Raw genomic sequence first — 16,582 nt, forward strand, 5'->3', positions numbered from 1 at the left:
TTAAGAAACAGGTTGTTACTAATCAAATGGTTGGTGTTTTAATGGAAGGAACAAAGGTACGTAAAGGTAAAGAATCCATTTCGATAATGTTCTCACATAGCACATAGTTAATAAAACTATTTCGCTGATTGAAGATCGTTCAAAAGTTTCTAGAAAGCTCGGAGTATAAAATTAAACGAGTACGGTAAAGATAGGTTTTCAGTACAATTCTGGGTGTTTGTTCAACCAAGTCTATGAAATCTTATCTCATTCGAGAGGAATTCTCAGCCTTGGTACCATACCCCACCTGTTGGATCGCTATATATGGTATTCTGGTATAGTTTATGGTTGATGGTCCATGAAAACCATTACCTCATTCGTCACGCCTTCCTTCTGACTTTCAATCAACATGGAATCTTGTGTTTCGTTTGAACAGCGCTATGCGAACGTTGACCCGGCTTAGAATGGCGTTCAGAGTGTCTAGTAGAAGGAAAACGCTCTCTGCTGCTTTCTTAGGATTAATTGTGCTGAAAAGTTGTTTATTTTTACTGCAGTACTACAACGAAGTTGTTTATAGAGACACTTTGGCTCATAGAAAACCTGTTAGAAGAGAAACTACAGTGGAAAAACCAGTTTTAGGATTCACGAAGCCTGGTCAATCAATGCAGGAATACAATGAGACAGATTTTCCAAAAACTACAAGAAAAAAACTTATCTTATATTGGTCTGGCGTCAGAGGGCATAAAGTTCCCGTTCAAAAGTCAGGAGTCAATCATTCGCATTTTTGGCCTTTTTTCTACGCGGGAAAGAATTGTCCAGTGCCGTGCGAGCTTTCAAACGACCAAGACAGAGCACACGAGGCAAGTGCTTTTGTGGTCCACGCCAGAGAACCTGATATCTGGAACCTTCCACCGTTGGAACATCTCGCTCCTTGGATTCTACAGACAAACGAGAATCCCGTTTACACGCCTTCTCTTTCTGATCCAACTCTCATGTCCAAGTTTAATCTACTGATAAGCTATCGACTGGATTCTGATTTCCCTGCTCCTATTTACCCAATGCCCGAGCTTACACCGCCAGTTCCGTTTGAAAAGAGGCTGGGAGATGTTCTAGCGGTGTTTTCAAAGTGTGAGCCTGTCAGAACTGAATACATGCGGCAGCTTATGAAATACATTGACATTGATTCTTATGGCGCTTGCTTGAGGAATAAAGATGGTTTGATCGGACTTTATGGGAAGGTAAAAAACCGTTATGTTTTTAAGGAGCACAAGTTGATTCTTTCTCGATATTATAAATTTTCTCTGGTTTTTATGAACCAAGATTGTGACTATTTCGTTGATGATCGACTCTACCACGCACTTACTTCCGGTTCGGTACCAGTTTACATGGGAACCGACAAAATCGACGAATTTTTGCCGGGAAATTTAAAAGGCGCCGTCATCAAAGCAGGTGACTTCGAGAGCCCAAAACATTTAGCGGAATATTTGAAATTTTTATCTAAGAATGAAACAGCTTATAATAAATACCTAGAGTGGAAATGGAAAGGACTAGGAGATATAAGCGACTCTGTGATTGGTCAGTGGTGGAAGCCTAGGTATCCCTTGTTCTGTCAGGTATGTATGGCGCTGGTCAAGGGAAAGCTTCATCACGGGCTCAAGGTCGACAAGTGTAAACCGAGGACTTACGAGGACTGGAACCTAGAAGACCCAAGTGCTGTATATTTTGACTTTTATACTTTGGGTATTTATGCTGTCTTTGCAGCAATAGCTCTATGGATAATGATCACATAGCATTTAGGTTGAGTGATACTATGGCAACCGTGGTCAATCCTGTCGCTATAGCAACGATGTGGTTTTCTTATAATAGAGAGTAGTCGTTTATCAACGACTTACTTTAAGGGTAGTTTATCCCATTGAAGTGATCCTCTTCGAGGTTCCGTTTAATCCGAAATGGCTGCTTTCAAACGACCTTTTCTTGAAACTTGCAGCACTGGAACGGAGTCATGTTTCGGGTAAAATAATAGATTAATAGATTAACAAGAGACGCGTTTTGGCGTCAAAATTCCCCCCAAAAATCCACAAGTACCCCAACAAAATAGGAGAAAACTCTCCCCCACCCCCTCCCCCCCCCTTCGCTACGCCCAGGAACTAAACCCCTCGATTCTAATTTTTTAAGGGGAGGGAGGCAGAGCTGTCTCCAAGAAATATCGAATATGTAACGGTAAGCCAAGACAGGGTTCTCTCTTAAAATTGACGTAAGCCTCGTTCAACTTCATAGGAATATTTCACACCTGTATGTGCAGGTCACATCTCGTGTAAGAAAACATTAATATGTATAATATTTTTGTACAGTTAATTTTTTATCGAAATTGTTAATAATAAAAATACTACCAATTTCTGAACATGTCATTTTGAAATTTAACCTTGAAATCAATTTCCAATAGACCATATTCGAGTTCCAAATTACCGCTGTGTTTCTTGATTACAGACTCATTTGCACAGGGTTAACCTCGAGTTTGTGCAGAATATTCACGTGTTCCAGTCAAGGTCCGTCAAGTTTCAAAGTGTTCATATTGTTGAAGTTGTGCTTTCTTTACTTTATCGGTGGTATTTTTGAATATTTAGACACTGATGATACGAGGCTAACCCTGTGTAAATGAGTCTGTAATCAAGGAACACAGCGGTAATTTGGAATTCGAAAATGGTCTATTCAATCCATCCGCTTTTTTACATCCATTTTCTGGTTGATCTATGTTTTTTGGGTGCATGTTACGTCACAGCCGCCTTGTTGGTTGACGATAACAAAGCTCATTAGGGATGAACCATTAGATAACTGATGGGGGGTTGCAGGAATTTATCACGATATTCAGTTTTTTAGAACAACCCCTGCACGTAATTTTTTTGTTTGCTCGATATTTCTTTTCTGAAAAGGAGGTTGTGCGATATTTGTTTCGGGGTTGAAGTCCTTGCTCGACACTCTCCATTTGGACTATGCAATTATCGTTTCTTTTTCTCTTTTTTCCCTAGTTGTACATAAATTCCAATATTTTTTGTTAATTATGTTTTGTTTTCAATAAGTCTTAATTCCAAAGCCGTATGACGTCTTTTCCCACGCTAAAGTTATTTATCTCACACTGTTCACCGACTCCTTTTGTTCCAATGCAAATTTTTATCCTGTGTTTCATTGGAATCAATTATTCAGCGGCATATCGAATTCACGGAATCAACGGAATCAACGGAATCTCTTTGAAACATATGGAAGTCAAACATCATTAAAATAATGACAAATCAAATCAAAAGAAAAAGTTAAGAACTTCGTGCTCGGTCGTCCTCTAAGAAAAAAATTATATAAAACAACTCGATCGCCATTTTGTAAGCACAGGTAGCCCAATTTTCAAACACAGGAAGCCCAGTTTTTCTAAGGTTGACTTCGATAGGCAGCTTTGTCTTTACCTTTGACCTCGTGGTGTGAACATGGAGACTTCTGTAATTTATTTCCAACATATTTCTTTATTTCTGCATTCCTATCTCTTCTTCTTTATGTCTATGGGCTTCCTGTGTTTGAAAATTGGGCTACCTGTGCTTACAAAATGGCGTCCAACTTGTCATAAAACGATGGAAAAATGTGCAATGTTTTGCTGGATCCATGAACAGATTCTTTCAAGGTTAGCTATGATTTGGACTAAAGTTATGTTTTTGACATGTCATTGTTTCCTGGGTAATCATTCTATGTAGATAAATCATAATAATATTAATAATAGGGTTTCCGATCGAGTTGTTTTATATAATTTTTTTCTTAGAGGACGACCGAGCACGAAGTTCTTAACTTTTTCTTTTAATTTGATTTGTCTTTATTTTAATGATGTTTGACTTCCATATGTTTCAAAGAGATTCCGTTGATTCCGTTGATTCCGTTGATTCCGTTGATTCCGTTGATTCCGTGAATTCGATATGCCGATTATTCAGTGTCATTTGTCAAGTTGTTTGCTAGCAACCAAGATGGCGGCCACACGTTTGGCTGACCTTGTAAAGCTGTCTTCACCGCTTTAAATGCTTATCAGATATATATAAAAGCAACAAGAACCTGGAACTGAAGAATGCATTGTATAAAGGAATAACGGTAAGCTAAGCCATGAATGTCGGGTTTTTTCATCGTCTATTAAAAGCAGGTTAAAAACGTTAAGAAACTGTCTTACTTTATAATATGCTATTTTAGAGCTAAAACGTGATTTGAATAATCTATAAGATAACTGTATTTCACAAAACTGGATTCTAATTGTCATTTTTAACTACGCGAAGCAATGTTTTTTGGCAACTTTGAATTGAGTTTATAAATTTGCGATAATCTTTTCAGCTTGGAACAGAATCAGAGGCTCCTCTTTCAGAATGATTGACTGAAGAGAGCTAGAAAACTCTCCAGCTTACTTAGATTCTAGCATAATTTCCAAGAATATTAGAGTTTTGAAACAATAGTAAATAGTAATTTGTAAGCGTAGACATATAAATCATTTGTAACATTAAAAATATTTGTAAACTTTCTAACATGCAACCCGTTGAGTGGAGTGACTTGAATAAACTCGATCGCGACTTCAATCCCGATACAAAATATTTTTTACTCGAAAACGGATTGTACAAAAATGACAACGTAGAATATTAAACTCGAAAAAATATCCACAAAAATGTTCGTGAAATAATTCCAAACATAACGGTGGTATTTGTACATAAAGTAATTAAGTTCTATTGGTAAAGTGTTTTTTTAAAATTAATGTAAAATCATTAACACTTCACACTTGTAAGCTTAAATTGTTTATCGAACTCGCAAAATAATGTTGTTGTTGTTTTTCTTGGCAAAATAATCTTTAAATATTGTTACTCGGGTTTTTGTTGCTCACAAAGAATTCAAAACATTCCCGAGGGCTTTTAGTTCTGCATGTTGGCTCTATCAGTTGAAGCAGCTGATTTGCATTACGTGAAGATGATCATCAATATTACTGAAAAACTACGAAGTCTTACATCTGTAAAGAATGAAAACTTTTAAGAGTGTTACAAAAGTGGAAAAGGCTCCAGTACAGGATTAGAATAACTTAAATAGTTTTCCTTTTCATCGGTCTTTTCTTTTTTTTCTTTTTATCTTATTCTCTTTCTCCTTCTTTATTTTGTCATACTTTCTTCCCTTGGTTTATTCCTCATTGTTAATAGTATTTAGTAGTTGTTTTACAGTTATTGTTTTTTTTTTTTTAATGTTTTTATATTCTTTGCATTTTGTACCTTTGGGGTTCCTGTGTAAAACCACAGGACTCCCATGATAGAATTACCTGCAATCAGTAAGTTTGATTATGATTGCGAATTAAAATGAACAAAACCAAGCTGTTATTTTCTATTCTTTTTTCCAAAGTTTTCCAAAACAATCAATATGCGTATATGCGTGAAATCTTCCTCAGATGATGAGGATCAGAGAGAACTGGCCCAGAATAAAGGAGAAGATAATTATGAAGCTTACAGGTTTGTGGACATGAAGGGAGAAAAGAGCGAGGCGTTGCTGGTCAAGGTACGTTGAAGACTACTAAAAACCACAACCACTACTATACCACCACCACCATACCACCACCACTACTATACCACCACCACCACCAACACCACTACCACCATACCACCACCACTACTATACCACTACCACTACTATACCACCATCATACCAGCACCACCATACCACTACCATTACTAAACCACCACCACCATACTACTACCACTACTATACCACCACCACTACTATACCACCACCACCACCATACCAGCACCACCATACCACTACCATTACTAAACCACCACCACCATACTACTACCACTACTACACCACCACCACTACTATACCACCACCACCATACCACCACCACTACTATACCACCACCACCAACACCGTGGCTTCTATTACCATATTTAATACCATGTATTACCACTGTTATATTACGAGACTACCATTACCAACACTACCAACACGTGCACTACCATTACTAATATTACCAATACTAGAACCATCATCAGTTATAATATAAACTTCATCATCGTCATTATCATTGTATTACAATCGTTTTCCAACTTATTCCTAACCCAATCTATTTTTTCCTTTCCATGTTTATCATCAGGAATTCAAGAAAGGTGGCCGAAAGGAACTGAAGCGCTTGCTTCGCGATGAAGGAATATTGAATCCATATCTATACCGTGAGGGGGAAGTCATTACCAAAGAAAGATATTTACGATGGAAAAGCGAAAACGAAGGATCCGAAAGGGTAAATAACTGCATGTCACACTATATACTGTCTTAGTCACGATATTCTGTTCACGCTATAGATGTTCTATGTACTGTTTACTGCGAATTCCTTGCATCGCGACCCCATGCTCTATATTCCTCAATTGAGGTATTGCACCACCACGTGCACAGGCATATAATACTGCTTGGGCTACCTGTGGTTAGATGGCAGAAAAATAAAATCCCTTTGCTCTTGGGAATTGAATTCTTTCTAATGTAAAACGAATGTATTGTTTCTGCCAGCTAACATGGCGGCCGTCACGTGGTGATGCAAAACCTCTATTTTGGGTTTGCTGTTTCCCGTTCTGCCAATCATGTTGGGGGCGGGGCTTATGCAAATTATCGCCACAATGCACGCGTGACGAAGCTGGGTGCAATATGAAATGATGCTTTATAGTAAGGATATATCACGCAAAACAAGGTATTTTCAAATCACACAATCGTGTCCATGTCACGCAATTTTCAGAAGCCACCAAGGTTGTAATTTTTCAATTTTTTCCACAAAGGATGAAAGTAAGGAAAAGGCCATTGATTATCCAGACTGTAAAGCATGCTGGTCCCTACAATCTCGAGGTTCTCTTGGCGAGGCTCCTCTTCACTTATGTTTCTTGAACAACAATCCTCTACACACCAAGATTGCGCATGTTCTCCTTGAAGAATACCCAGCAATGGCTCTGGATAAATACGAAGGCGGAGACTACTTTGGTAAGTAAAATGAGGGCTTAAAAAATCGGCAGACGTTGCAGAAGTTGTCCTTGTAAGTTAGCACTTTGTAGTCGCTACTGATTGGGCAAGAGAATTACAATTAAATCGTTAATTAAAATCTGTAGAGTCCCAATTAAGATATTCTCGTACGATTTGAAATTGATAGATACTCGTAGTGTTTTGGAAGTTCTCAAAAAAAATAAATAATGGATAATGTGATCTACCGAAATCTCTTACTCAGCCAGTTGTACAGTAGTAGTATTTGCAAGTACATAAAGCTAAAACTGCACCTATAAACAAACGACTCAATAATAAAAAAGCGCACGTGACCGGAAGTGACGTCAACGAATGATTCAATATTATATCATAGGCGAGACAAGTCTTCATATCGCGATTGTCAACGGAGACCTAGAGTCTGTCAAACTGCTGGTAAAGTGTGGGTCAGACCTGAAAGCCAGGGCCACTGGAAAGTTTTTTCTTCCTGAAGACTCGAAAACCAAGATAAATCTTGAGACCAACTTTGAAGGTGGGGACATTTGTCTTGTTTCATTCTCGTACCCAGATCTCCTCGGTTCCTTTCCTTGGTACCGAGAAGCCCTGCGTACGATATGCGCAGAAGTTTATATTAGTGCCTCTTGTGCTTCGAATAAGATTGGTGTACAGAGTGTGAGCGACCATGTGACTCAAAATTCCTTGAGATATGAATAACAATGAAACAACCGCCATCTTGGTTGATCTAACAAGAGAAGCTAATGAGGAATGCTTTTTTTTAGCGGCAATGTTGTAACATGCACCTGCTCTATTGTTGGCGTGCATTCCTTCTCATAAAAATAAAATGACTAAAGACGTGGAAGCCATATTTGGTGACATGACAAAAGACACCAAACAAAATATTTTGTCAAAGTCAACCAAAATGGCGTCTATGACATCACATGCACCTTAAGTTTAATACGTATAGCACTGGGCCCAGTTGTACTAAGCGTTGTTAGCGCTGTCCACACCCTTTGTACAACCGGGCCCTGCTATGGATGAGTTTAAACAACTCTAGGTTATGCATATTATGGAGAATACCCAGCAGCATTTGCTGCCTGTTTTGGACATGAGGACATGTATGACGTGCTGGTTCGTGGTGGAGCTGATCCTAATCTACAAGACTCGTTTGGAAACACAGTACTGCACTTATGTGTAATACACGATAAACTGGTAAGATCTCAGTAGTCCCCTTCACAGTTCCCTGTGCAATCTTGAAAGTTAGCCGTGCCTTTGCATCGAAGCGAGACGAACGGTGACCTTGCTATGATAGAGATCTTTTTTAACACCTCGGACAATTATTCACAGGTTCTTATCATTGCTAGTTCGCCGTTCGTCTCGCTGCGATGCAACGGCACGATTAAATTTCAAGATGGCGCAGGGAACCGTGAAGGGGACTATTGTACATGAAACCATGCATCCACCAACTTAGTCGTCCATCCATCCATCCATCCATCCATTCCTCTATCCAAATATCTACCCAAACATCTACCCAACCAACTACCCAACCATCTACCCAACCTTCTACCCAACCATCTACCCAACCATCTATCCAACCATCTACCCAACCATCTATCCAACCATCTACCCAACTATCTACCCAACCATCTATCCAACCATCTACCCAACCTTCTACCCAACCATCTACCCAACCATCTACCCAACCATCTATCCAACCATCTACCCAACCATCTCCTCCCACCTCCCACCTTCCACCTCTATCCTAACCTCCCTCTTTCCCTCTATCCATACCTTTCTCACGCCCTCTCCCAATTTCTCCTTCCATATCTTTTTCCATTCATCTCTCCATCATATATACATCACTGATTATTGTCACACATTAATTACAACCAGGAGATGTACAAACACGCCCTTCACAGGAAACACAAGATCCGTGGTGATCCTAATATCACTAATCACGCAGGTCTAACACCTCTTGCTCTGGCAGCCAAGTTCGGACGAAAGTCAATGTTCCAACCAATGCTGGAGTTCACAGGCCAAGTGAGTAATATATAACTCTCTGTTGGTTTCACTGATTGGGTATCTGTATTTGAATGTGTAAAACAAAATAATAGACCCTTTTCGTTTGGGCGTAACATTTTCTAATAAGCCTATTGCATGCAATAGATTGACACGTGATTGTTACTGGATGGCAAAAACTTTGGACTTGCTTTATTAAAGGTTTTTTTGGGGGGTTACTAATGTCGTATTCAAATCCTTTTAAAAAATACTTTTCTTTCCTTGTAACTGTATGAGATAATTTCGATTTCAAGATACGAAGAATTTTAAAGTTTGCATGCCATCCAGCAAAGCCTTACCCAAGAGACTTTTGGCTGAATTGATTCGTTGTCAAAGTGATATATCAGCACATTACTGTTTGTTGCAAATGGCCTATTGCAGACCGTAGCCTGTAAATCAAGCCTACAACTCGCCTACGACAGACGCGAGCGTGTTGTATAAGATAGTTGTAGGCGAAAATCGTACCGTCTAAACCGGCCTTAACCGGGACCACTTGAAGCACCTTAAACAATCACAGCATAGATTGAAAACAAAGTCTATTTCATTACGTCTTCTTTTTCTTTATCCAGGAATTCTGGTCTTTTGGTTACATAAATTGTTCTGCCTTCCCACTCGAAGGACTGGACTCTATAGATAAAGACGGCCGGTCGAACCAAAACTCCGCTCTGATTACAACATTGCGAGGCGAAAGCAAAGAACACTTGGATTTACTTGATACTGGGATAATGTTTCGGTTGCTAGAAGAAAAGTGGGAAGCTTTTGCTAAGGTAATATATAGAGAGTGTCTTGTACTACAAGCGCGCACATAATGTGCCTGTACTGAACACAAGCAGGGACACCAGTTTCTCCTACTTGTCACGTGATAGTAAAACGCTCGCCTCTCACCACTGAGTTCCGGGGTTCGAATCCCAGTCACCCCATGTAGGCCGAGTTGGTTGGTTCTCTTTCCGACTCCGAGGGTTTTTCCGGTCCTCCGGTTTTTCCTCCCTCGTCTCAAAATCAACCCTAACTAATTCAAACTGGTTAGAGCTGTGCCCCAGGGTCATACATGGACTGTATAGCGGCTGTCTGAGGTGCCTTCACATGCTTTCAGTTCGACCCCGTTGAGCTGCGCTACTGTATTGCGTTGGTGAATAACGATAAAAAAATTATTGATGGGTCGTCTGTGGATTTGGCGGGAACTCAGTTTCGCGCCATAACGCGCGTGCTCATTCCCCCTTCTTCAACTCTGGAATAATATTTATTCTTCAACTCTGGAATGATATATATATTTTTTGATGATATTTAATTTTTTTAAGCGCTCCTTCTACACTCGTATGATGTTCGCGGTTCTCTACCTCATTGCCTTCAGCTTATCTATCTATCTTAGACCAAGGAATTTAAAAATGAAGATCTTACCATACAATTTGGATAAGGTTAGTTTCTTTGAATCAGATTGTTTTTACCTCCTTGTAAAAGCATCACAAATGGACTCACTTGCACGATGCGGCGGCCATTTTGGATCGCAAGGGGCGTCGATTGCTAATTAAGATGGTAGATCAATCACCTTTACCCATAAAAAAACAAAAACACTTAACTCTATATGCTATTTTCCGTCATCTTTGTTTTGTTTAAATTTTGTTTTTCCCCATGACAAGATGGCCATCGTATCGTTATTTCTAATTCTTTTCTACTGATTGACAGCTTCGACTAGCAATGGAAGCGGTAACTGTGGTAGGAGCGATTATCTTCATTGGTTTCGAAATCAAGCATGCTGTCATCACTCAATTAGGTTTTAATGCACATTTTCGATCGCTGGTGAGTCTAAGATAAAATACCGCTGTGTTCTTTGATTGCAGATCAATCAATCAGACCATCCACTTATCGACAGCAGGATGCAAGGGTAGTGTACGCAATGCACCTACCTCCTTTCACTGCTGTGGCCCTGGATCTCCACTTTTCCTTTCTTCCCAAAACATAATATATGAGTTAGTCTTGACTTAGATCAGCCCAGAGGTTGTTTCAGGGTTCTATCTGTGAGTTAGCCATACCCTGACTTAGATCAGTCCAGAGGTTGTTTCAGGGTTCTATCTGTGAGTTAGCCATGCCCTGACTTAGATCAGCCCAGAGGTTGTTTCAGTGTTCAATCTATGAGTTAGCCATACCCTGACTTAGATCAGCCCAGAGGTTGTTTCAGGGTTTGATCTGTGAGTTATCCATGCCCTGACTTAGATCAGCCCAGAGGTTGTTTCAGGGTTTGATCTGTGAGTTAGCCATGCCCTGACTTAAATCAGCCCAGAGATTGTTTCAGGGTTTAATCTGTGAATTAGCCATGCCCTGACTTTGATTAGCTCAGAGGTTGTTTCAGGGTTTAATCTGTGAATTAGCCATGCCCTGACTTTGATTAGCTCAGAGGTTGTTTCAGGGTTCGACTGCGCGCGAGTTCCCTGCCATTCCCCGACCCTGATGAGCCCCAGCTAGAAGTTGTTTTAGGATATCGATAAAATTTGAATTTTTTGTCTTTCAGAGAGACGCGCCAGGCAAGTGTCTGTTCCTGGTCTCCTGTGTCCTCATAGTCATCGCTTGTCCACTGAGGTACCTCGACCAACTGGTCATCGAGACTCATCTTATGGTCATAGCAGCTCCCATGGCCTGGTGCTATTTACTGTTCTTCTGTAGGTGGGTAAATAGTGTGTGCAACCATGTGACTCAAAATCCCTTAAGATATGAATAACAAGAGATGAAACAACCTCAAGAGAAGCTAATGTGGAATACTTTGTTATCCTCAACGACACCAGGGGAAAACGTTTGCGCATGCGTGCTCTTTAGCACGTTTTCTAAGAATTTTGAAGAGTTTGAGTGAGAAAATAAATGTTTGTTTTCTCCAAGTATACAAAAATGTTCGAGAGTATACTTTTGTCAGACCAAGATACTGTATTAACAAACACAATATAAAAGAATTGCCCTCAAGTTTCAAGCATGGACACTAAGTTTTGGCATTTTGTGAAGTCCAATTTATTAGACATATTTGAAAGTCAAGTTTACATATGTTTGGAATAATTTGCATACGGATTCAGAGCAGGCGCAGACGTTTTTCACTCGTGTCATCCTCAACGGCAACATGGCGGCTATGACGCAACATGCACATTCTCTATATATGTTCGGCTGCTGATTGGAATTCCTGTGCTTTTTCAACCGAATTAATATACACACATTGAGAACGCAGATGTCGAGCACGTGACCACCTAATGTTTACCAGTTAAAAGGTTCGATTGTTTTCTTTACCATGGTTGTATATTCCAGGGGGTTTAGCGCAGTTGGTCCATTTGTTGGTATGGTGTATAAGATGTGTGCGGGAGATATGACACGTTTCGTCATCATCTACGTTATATTTCTGGCTGGACTTGTACAAGGTAAATCAGGGTATTATTTATCATTCATCATTCATCATTCATCATTCATCATTCATCATTCATCATTCATCATCCATCATCCATCATCCATCACCCATCACTCATCATCCATCACCCATCACCCATCATCCATCATCCATCACCCATCTACCATCACCCATCTACCATCATCCATCACCCATCATCCATCATCCATCATTATCGATTACCTATTATTGATTATCAATTATTATCGATTATTAATTATTGATTTTCCCCTAATCTTCCAATGTAACAGTTTAAATGCTTCATCGAATTTTCATTTCTTGCAGCGTTTAAATATCTAATGCAAGGTGAACCGAATTACGAACACGAGGGCGACACATTCCTGTCCCTACTACAGATGACGTTTGGAGAATTTGACGTACGTTGAACGTAACGTTGATCTTGTAAATTACAAATTTTTCTCGAATTGCCAGAGCGAAACATTCCTATTTATCGCAGCTGACATAAAATATTTTTCCCCTTGCTATTAAATTGATATTTATAGTATGCGCAGTTCGAGAATTCAAGATACCCGATATTGACCAAGCTGTTGTTTTTCTACTTCAATCTGTTCATTACTGTGTTGCTACTGAACATGCTTATCGCCATGATGGCCAGCACTTATCAGAATGTAAGTACAGTAAAATCTCTTAAACACTTGCGTATTATAGGCGTTTTCTTAGTTCGATAAACATGATGCATTGTGGAATAGCTTGGGTACAAATAACATTATATGAGGCAAGGTGAGCAAAAGATGTTCGTACCCAAACTAGACCACAATGCATCATGTTTATCGAACTCTAGTGTCTATAGAGTGTCTGGTTCGGGAGACATGGTGACAAATATTTAATTTTCTCCATTCGTTTTGTTGTTCTAGGCTATTTTAATCTTATGAGGTCCTTTCTGTTTGACTTGTAGATCGCTGATCGCTCCGAAAAGGAATGGAGACGACAGGTAAGACGGAAAAACAGTTTCTTCAAGCATTCCATATTTTTGAACGTCCACTTTTGAAAAGCATACCCATAATCCCTTGTGGATCACCACAGGGCTCCCACTCCCTTATTTCGTTACTCCTTACGCATCACCACAGGGTCCCCAATATTCTATTATGCTACTCTTTTCATCATAGTGGGCTGAAATAATCATGGTCATTGAGCACTCAATTTCACCAAAAGAATTAATGCATTATCAAGATGGGTACTCGGTCAACATGGCGGGCGAAGGCTCGAAAGAGAGGTCGCGAGGTATCATGGTAATAAAGAAAACTGACAAGAAAAGTAAGGCTGACGTCAGAAAGTCTGCCGTCCAAAACTGGAAGGTAAGAGATTATTATCATTCAAATTATTTCGCCTTCGTTTTGATTGGCCGGGATAGCTGCCTACAAATAATAATCTGCTCATGCGCATTACGGTGCAAAGTCGTTTTGCTGCTAATGATAGTCTGCTCATGCGTAGTAACGTTGCATTTGTCAACATGGCTCTCTTCCCTGTGACTTGGTATGTTTGATAAGCAGCAAAAACAATTATTGAAAAATAACGTGATTTGTTAGTGTCTCGCAAGCAGTTATTTGCCTCTTTGCTCGCCACTAACAAATTAAATGACGATATTTTGCTCAGCCTCGTCCAATAATTGTCATTAGCTTAGCCTTTTATTATAACATGCATAACATCCTTATTTTTATGAAAGAATAGAAAAATCTTTTGTGAGTGGACAAAATGAACTGGGCTGCCTGTGGTTAGATGGCAGAACAATAAAATCCCTTTGCTCTTGGGAATTTAAAAACGATTGTATTGTTCCTGCATACCATCTAACATGGCTGCCGTCACGTGATGGTGCAAAACCGAGCCTATATTGCAAGGTTTTGATTGTTTAAAATGCGTTTGTTTTTTGCCTTTGTAAAATTTAAACTTAAATTTTTTAATGCTAAACAAACCCTTCTTAACCTAATTTATTGTGATCAGGTGACTCTCAAACAAATCGTGGCTGAGATTTCCAATTCTCAGTGACGTCACTAACAAGGTATGCCAATGCGCATGCTCACTATGATAAATTCAACTCATAACAAATCTAACTTAACTTTAACTTTGTCGACTAAGAAACTCTTAAGTTATACTTTTAATTACATAAAATGAAATATTAATAGAAACTTATATTTTGGGATATAAAGTTACAATTGAATGAATTAAGCATTTCATAAATTAATCAATTAAATTACATGTAAATTAAACTGCTAATTGCCAGAAAAAAATCAAAGTGACTCTCCCTTTTTGGCTGTGTAAATATTTGATGGCTCTCCCCCCTCGTTTCCTTTGGTTCTCTCCCCCTCCCCCTCCCCCTCATACAATTTTGTTTCACGGGCAAAGTAAAATAACTCTAGTCTACTAAATATTTTACTGGTTAATTACATGTAAATTAAACTGATAATTAAGAGAAAAAATCCTCTCCCCCTCCCCCTCATACAATTTCGTTTCACGGGCAAAGTAAAATAACTCTAGTGTACTAAATATTACAGGTTAAGTAAAGCCACTCTATTAAATTTTTTAAAATCTGAATCGTTCACAACTTCGTAGCATCTATTCAGTAGCATTTAATCTTTTATCATTCCATTACTTTTTCAAAACGTTGATTTTTTTTCCCAAGATTCTGGGTAAAACATCCATTAAGGACGAGCTCCGGCTACAGGCTTTCTCGTAAAAAAGTGCAAGATTGGGACTAGCACTAGAGCCAGACTCCTGAAACAAATTATGGACTGAAAGGCCTGGTATAGGAGCAGATCTACTCATTATATTGAAACCTTTTTCAACGAAACTACAGGTTAGTTAGTTGTCTTCAAATATAGGAAACTGGTACAACGCGGTCAGATTTTACCGTTATGTATTGAAAGAGAATTGGTACGACGCCTATACGTATGATGGTAAACTCTCAATTATTGGATAATAATTTATAATTTTTTTTGAGAGTAAAATATTTTTCTATCATTTTTATACACGATAAATGCATGAATATTTATTAGAATCTTGTGGATTGAATAGCACAGATTTAAGAAGATGCAAATTAACAAAAATATATTAAGTATTTAAAATAAAATACATGACAATTGTATGTTTCTGTTATTCTTCACCAAAAATAAGGCATTCAGTCCGTCTGGAATCTTTTCGTTCATTAGTCAAGTGGTGGGTCGGTCTGTAACAGTCTGTACCTGTGTCTGGTCGGTCGAATTGTAAGCCTGTTAAGCCGTCTGTCTGTCCGTTGGTCCGTCAACTTGTCAGTTCATTCGTCTGTCTGTCTGTCTTTTAGTCTTTATTTCAGTTGGTAGGACGGTCGGTCCATAAGTTTGTTAAATCGTCCATCCGTCTGTCCGTCCGTCGATCAGTCACCGGTACGTCCATTTGTCCGTCTATTAGTCTTTCCTTCAATTGGTCGGTCGGTCGGATTGTAGGACTGTGAAGCCGTCCGTCCGTTTATCCGTTGGTTCATTGATATCAGTCGCGGTCCATTTGTTCGTCCATCAGTCTTTCCGTCCGTCGGTCGGTCTGTTGGACTATAAAGGTCTGTTCAGCCGTCCGTCCGGTTGTCCATTAGTCCATCGATCCAATGGTGCATTCGTCTATCAGTCTTTCCGTCCGTCAGACGGACTGCCGGATTCCTTATAAGTCTTTCCAGTCGCCTGTCCGTTACTCCATCGATGAGTTGACAGTGCATTCGTCCGTCTATTAGTCTTTCCGTAGACCCACGTACATGGTTGTCTAGTATATGTATGTATTCTTTTCTGTGTGTATCCAAAGTTTTAGATGTCTTAGTTCATGCAAAAACGTGTCCATGAAGTTCCTTCGTTCAGTTTGTATGTCATTACTACACGTCAGTTACGTAGAAAAATGTGAGCAGAGTTTTTAACTGATTCCTTTGGGGGAGGGGGGGGGGGGAGGGGGGGGGGCCGTACATGTCCAAAATTCCTGTTCAATACGTTACTCACAGAAAAAGAAATTTTTTGGAAAATCTTAATTACTAAACCCGAGGCAGTCGATGAGGTCGAGATAAGGACCCGCGAGCGTACGGTCTTTTTTTTTTCTTCTTCCCTCCGCAAAAATCACCTAAATTCCGATACGGGAATTCATTGGATAAAGAGC

The 16,582-nt window shown here is 39.4% G+C and overlaps 2 protein-coding genes across 4 annotated transcripts; both read left to right on the forward strand.

The window, feature by feature from the left end:
• The first annotated feature begins 394 nt into the window (after positions 1–394).
• LOC116290679 (GDP-fucose protein O-fucosyltransferase 3-like) lies at positions 395–2,376 on the forward strand. The gene has a single exon (XM_031697783.2). The coding sequence runs from the start codon at positions 420–422 to the stop codon at positions 1,767–1,769; it is 1,350 nt and encodes a 449-aa protein (XP_031553643.2). The 5' UTR covers positions 395–419; the 3' UTR covers positions 1,770–2,376.
• A 1,131-nt stretch (positions 2,377–3,507) lies between these two features.
• Positions 3,508–15,554, forward strand: LOC116290678 (transient receptor potential cation channel subfamily V member 6). Of its 3 annotated transcripts, XM_031697782.2 has the most exons (18): positions 3,958–4,098; positions 5,374–5,526; positions 6,122–6,265; positions 6,792–6,990; positions 7,361–7,516; positions 8,039–8,193; positions 8,875–9,021; positions 9,609–9,806; positions 10,338–10,454; positions 10,723–10,836; positions 11,546–11,697; positions 12,322–12,431; positions 12,743–12,834; positions 12,961–13,086; positions 13,374–13,409; positions 13,585–13,773; positions 14,417–14,474; positions 15,096–15,554. In XM_031697782.2, the coding sequence occupies exons 2-17, from the start codon at positions 5,392–5,394 to the stop codon at positions 14,459–14,461; spliced, it is 2,115 nt and encodes a 704-aa protein (XP_031553642.1). In that variant the 5' UTR covers positions 3,958–4,098; positions 5,374–5,391; the 3' UTR covers positions 14,462–14,474; positions 15,096–15,554. The 3 variants fall into 3 exon arrangements, with proteins under 3 accessions (XP_088894090.1, XP_031553642.1, XP_031553641.1); XM_089037964.1 differs by lacking the exons at positions 3,958–4,098; positions 14,417–14,474 and adding an exon at positions 3,508–3,643; XM_031697781.2 differs by lacking the exon at positions 14,417–14,474.
• The last annotated feature ends 1,028 nt before the right edge of the window (positions 15,555–16,582 follow it).

The sequence above is a fragment of the Actinia tenebrosa genome, unplaced genomic scaffold (genome assembly GCF_029948245.1).
Source record: "Actinia tenebrosa isolate PJP-AT-01 unplaced genomic scaffold, QUT_ActTen_1.0 PGA_scaffold5__44_contigs__length_20552954, whole genome shotgun sequence".
Lineage (NCBI taxonomy): Eukaryota > Metazoa > Cnidaria > Anthozoa > Actiniaria > Actiniidae > Actinia > Actinia tenebrosa.